Here is a 4,826-nt window from a genome sequence, read left to right on the forward strand (position 1 = left end):
ACTAGCAGCTTCACCTTTCTTCCTCACTGAGTCGATAACAAAACGAGCTTTGTCTCTTCTGTTCTGCATCTCGTCCGCTGACTCCCTCTCAGCTTCAGCTATCACCGTTTTCTCAAACAGTTTGTCCAGCAGACTTGTGAGAACCGGTCCTGATATCCCCTCGATGAAGCTGCTCCGTATGTCCAACAGCCTCTTATCTGAAGAGAGATTCAGAGCGCTCGGCCCACAGGACCTTTTTACTCCAGTGAGGCAAACTCGTCTTTCCCAGACACTGTGGGAGCTGTTGGTGTCTCTCAGAAACAGCTTCACGTGTTTCCTCATTGTTTCTAAAATCACCTGGAATGATGGGAAGTAGTTGTCGTAGTTGTCGCAGTCAAACTCTGCTTCTGTTGGTTGAACTAGAACTGAGTCCTCTGCAGGACAAGTGGACAGTGTGTATTCCTGCTTTGGCTGCAGTTTACAGTGTGGGGACGTCTCTATGTAGCTCTCATCTCCAACTAATTTCTTCCTGGTGCGCAGCACATCCCGGAGCACCACGTTCCTCGGTAGCAGCAACACGTTGAGGAGGGATTCAGCGTCGGGATCAGCCGGGGGCCTGTAGAACAGCAGAACCAGCGCTCGGACCGGGTCAGCCGGCGAGTCTTCATCCTTGACATTACCGAAACCAGAAAACCCTGTGATGTTTATAACGACGTGAGTTTCTGTGATCTTCTGAGGGCCGATAAACTCGATGCCCTCGTCGTTCACATGAGCGACTGACAAGAACTCACCTCCACCTGTGGAGCGGATCTCACAGTGTGGGAGATGAAGCCGACACACAGACTGCTGCAGACATTTGATGTCAAACAGGGGTCCTGCAGGCTGCTTGTGGTGTCGGGCCAGTAGCCTCCTGTTCCAGGGGACGATCCTGTAAACCACGTCCCCTTCTCCCTCCATGTGGAACAGCAGGCCTGTCACACTGCACTGGTACAGGCCTGGGCAGGAGCACTGGAACCTGTAGGTTTCATCGTTTTCATCAACAGTGATATCAGGGGTGAACTCCTCACAGCTGGGTTTGAACAGCATGTCAGGTAAGCTCTTTGATCGGGTGAAGGTCTTGTTCTTTGCGGAGGTTGTTAGACTCAGTGAGGGAACGCTGTGAGAACGACGCAAACAGCTGGAGGAGGTTTGGAGGGGAGGATGAGTCGGCTGGGTGTTTGTGACTGAGCAGTTCACAGCTGGAACAGATGACTGACAGACTGAAGGTCTGTTTTGTGGATATACAGTAAAACTAGAGTTACTAAATCTGGGGCCACAATCTTCTGTGTATTTTCTCTTTCGAATATAGTGTGATAGTAGTGATGGAAGAGCTTCTCCATACTGATGTTCTAATTCGCTGGTATTATCTTGATTGACTCCCGGCATAGCAGCTGCTGCAGAGGTGTGAAAAGCTTTAGACTCCTCATAGCTGTTTGTTAACATGTCAGATGACCTTTGAGCTTGTGTCCTGTGTGTTAGGGGGAGAGGAAGAGGAGGAGGAGAAAGCAGGGGTGTAGTAACTTTCCTAGATTCACGCCTGCTGTCATCATCATGAAGACTCCAGGAGTGAGAGGCAGAAGCTGAGGAATATTTACGAAGTGAACGGCGGCCACGATTGACTTGCATGTGACGCCTAACACCCTCCTCTGAAAACTTTTCATCTGCAGTCTGTTTTTCTGAGGTGGAAGTTTGACTTCTTAGACGCCGTGTGAATCCCGATAGATCAATTCTGCCTACATTCAACTCTTCCTTCTCCGTCTGTTGTGCGTCACCTGTCTTCTTAAAACTACCTGTGTCATACTCATCACAGCTGGGTTTGAACAGCATGTCAGGTAAGCTCTGTGATTGGGTGAAGGTCTTTGCAGAGGTTGTTTGACTCAGTGAGGGAACACTGAGAAAAAGAGGCGAACAGCTGGAGCTTCTTTCACTCTGAACAGGATCTGAGGAGGATGCCATTTCCTCCAGAACAACACTGTCATCTCCCAACTTGTTTTTCTTGATGACTGAAGGTCTGTTTTGTGGACGTACAGTAAAACTGGAGTTACTAAATCTGGGGCCACTATCATCTGTGTCTTTATTGTTTGGAAGCTGCAAAATCTGTTCTGATGCTTGGGATGCAAGACGAAGAAAATGAGCATCTTCATACTCATTTTCCAATTCGCTGTAAATTTCTATAGGTGTATGCATAAATGTGAAAGAATCTGTGCTACCAGACGACTCATCACATTGTTGTTTTCTACTATAAAATACAACTCTGTCTGTGTCTGAATCTTCATCATCGTTGTTAGAGAGCTGAAGGCTGGAAGGACCAGCGGTTGCATGTGGTATTATTTCCCTGGTATTATCCTGACTGACTCCCGGCATAGAATCTGCTGCAGAGGAGTTTTTTATCAGTCCTGTTTCTGGGAGTGTAACAACAGGGATATCACGTAATAACTTCCCAGGCAATTCTAACATCGCACAGATATCCCCAGATAAACTTTCAGCTCCTGTAAAAGTCTCGTTCTCTGTAGAGCTCATTAGACTTAGTGGGGGCGGGAAATGAGAAGAGCACCCGGTAAGCAAAGCTGCAATTTCATGTGACCTGATTCCTAGTCCACAGGGTTCTTCTTCAGGCTCACTATCTGGCTGCATCGGCACAACACCTGTAGCTCTCTTACGAACCTCACTGGTGTTTTCAGCACATCGAGGGCCAGCAACAGAAAGATCTAAGGGCTTGCTTTGTGGCTCTGTGGTCCATGACTTTGTACATGCTGCAGCAGGAATACAATAAAGGGGGGCATCAGTCTCTTTACAAGAATTCTTTGAAGCACAACTTTCTACCTTTTCCTCCTGTGGTGAGTCACCTGTCATTTCACAACTTCCTGCATCAGAACCAGCAGAGAAGGGAGATGGAGCTTTTCTCTTTCTTTGTTCCATCTTGTATTTGACCTGGCCCACGACCCTGAAATAATGCAGAGAATGGAAATTCAAATCCTTTTAAAGTATAGTGCTGTATTAAAACACAATTGTGCAATGATCCTCATAACATAACTGTAAGATGTGTGTGTGTCATTATTTTGGTACTACACTGCTCAAATTATTTAAGGCAACACTTAAATTACACATCTAATTTCAATGAACAAAATAGTTGTAAGTTCAAAATCTTTTTTGTACATTGTATAATGTTTGGGCATTGTCTGGCACCAGGAGGAACCCAGGGCAAAGTCCACCAGTGTAAGGTACGACAACGGCTCTGAGGATTTTCATCCCGGTACCTAACAGCAGTTTTCATCCCGGTACTGACCCCTGTGCGAAGGATTTGTCTCCCCAGACCATCACTGACCCTCAGCCAAAGCAGTCATGCTGAATGATGTTCACCATTCTGGGGTGGCAATGGTGCAGTGGATAAGACACATGCCTTTAGTGTGGGAGACTATAGTTTGATTCCTGAGCAAGACACTTAACCCCTAGTTGCTCCAGAGAGACACCTCTGACTTTCAAGCTTACATAATAAAAATCTATTCAGATTTGAACCAGTGAAGTTTTAGAAGGTAATCTGCCTCAGCCCGTTTGGACACAAGTTTATACAGACCTTCGAAAATATCTTCTTCCCAGAGCCAGAACTGCTCTAAATAAGCCCTATTATCCTCCATAAACTGAGTGAAACCTTCACATGCACGCACATACAGGTTACAAACAAGCTATAGAGGTAAAGAGGGCCATTTCTCCTTCATGCTGATCTGGACTTTAAGTCCAATATCTGCATCTATGACAGTAATTTATAACCGCAACTACATTTTCTAATTGACCATCATGTCCTTCCTGGAAAATATGTACTAAATGGTGGTAAAAATATATTACCATGGATGGAAAAAATTATGTCCTCAACAACAATAACAAATATGGTACTCCGATGGCGCGCGGGGGGGGGGTTACCCGTACTTTCCCACTTAGCCCAATCTCTCTTTTGTAATCAGTCAGTCAGGGTTATAGTTCTGCTTTCTGCACGCATGTTGTCAAAGTAGCCTACAATAAAACTGGGCAATCTGTTTTCATTATGTCCAAAGTCTCCGACCAAATCCAGTCTTCCTTCCTCACATAACTCCGAGTATGACACGTTCACGGAGCTCGTCGAAGCTGCACTGCTTCTACGGAGTCAGCATAAATATGCAGTTATAGGCAATATAACACTTTGCAGCCACTTTTCAAAAAGAAGAAGGGATTTTTGATTCCTTGATTTCCAAAGGCAGTCGTGTGAGTGTCTGGGCATTGAGTTGTGTATGGTTTAGTCTGCATCAGCGTTATCCGCTTACCAAGGACAGTAGCTTATGTCTGAGCCTCTCTGGGTCGCTGTGTTGTCTTTGTGTTTTAGGCTCAGCCGTATCCCTCGTGGATTTGAACTTAGTCGGAGGACGCAGGCGGACTTCTGCGCGAATATATTCCCATCACTGTTGTTTGATTGGACTCTTAAATGCCACATATCACAGCCAACTACGGGCTTTGGTGTGAACGGGCTGGAATTTAGGGGGTTAATAGTGCCACTTCTTGCATAGCTGACTTCCCCTTTGAGTTTTACAGGCATTCAAGCTATTTAACTGCATGTGTGCAGAGAAAACGGCAAGCCTGTGTGGGCCATCCCATTTGGGCTGAAATAACTACTGGCAGATGGTCATGAATAAGAACTCACCTAAGCCAGTTCTTAGGAAACATTTTCCAAAGAAACATGACATGCACCACCCACATCAATAACAAAAGAAGGCAATCAAAGGCTCAATCACCTAAAAGTACTCAGAGAACACAAGTCACCATGTCAGGGTTTTCAGTCA

General features: G+C 45.8%; 1 protein-coding gene and 1 long non-coding RNA gene across 3 annotated transcripts in view; both read right to left on the reverse strand.

Annotated features, from left to right (window-relative positions):
- LOC123973587 (NACHT, LRR and PYD domains-containing protein 1b allele 3-like) overlaps positions 1-1,730 on the reverse strand; it is a 2,614-nt gene extending 884 nt beyond the window's left edge. The window contains exons 1-2 of one of the 2 annotated variants that reach the window (XM_046053763.1): positions 233-1,730; positions 15-26 (exon numbers count right to left, since the gene is read on the reverse strand). In XM_046053763.1, coding sequence (XP_045909719.1) covers positions 15-26; positions 233-1,644 — 1,424 coding nt within the window. In that variant the 5' untranslated portion in view covers positions 1,645-1,730. Of the gene's footprint in view, positions 1-14 lie in introns of both variants that reach the window. The other variant, XR_006825646.1, reaches the window with a different exon arrangement.
- Positions 1,731-2,733: 1,003 nt separating this feature from the next.
- Positions 2,734-4,438, reverse strand: LOC123973597. Its single transcript, XR_006825647.1, has 3 exons — positions 4,314-4,438; positions 2,865-2,962; positions 2,734-2,771 (listed from the first exon to the last, which is right to left on the reverse strand). It is a non-coding gene; the product is annotated as an uncharacterized LOC123973597 (long non-coding RNA).
- Positions 4,439-4,826: the final 388 nt, after the last annotated feature.

Source organism: Micropterus dolomieu, linkage group LG01 (genome assembly GCF_021292245.1).
Source record: "Micropterus dolomieu isolate WLL.071019.BEF.003 ecotype Adirondacks linkage group LG01, ASM2129224v1, whole genome shotgun sequence".
Taxonomy (NCBI): Eukaryota; Metazoa; Chordata; class Actinopteri; order Centrarchiformes; family Centrarchidae; genus Micropterus; species Micropterus dolomieu.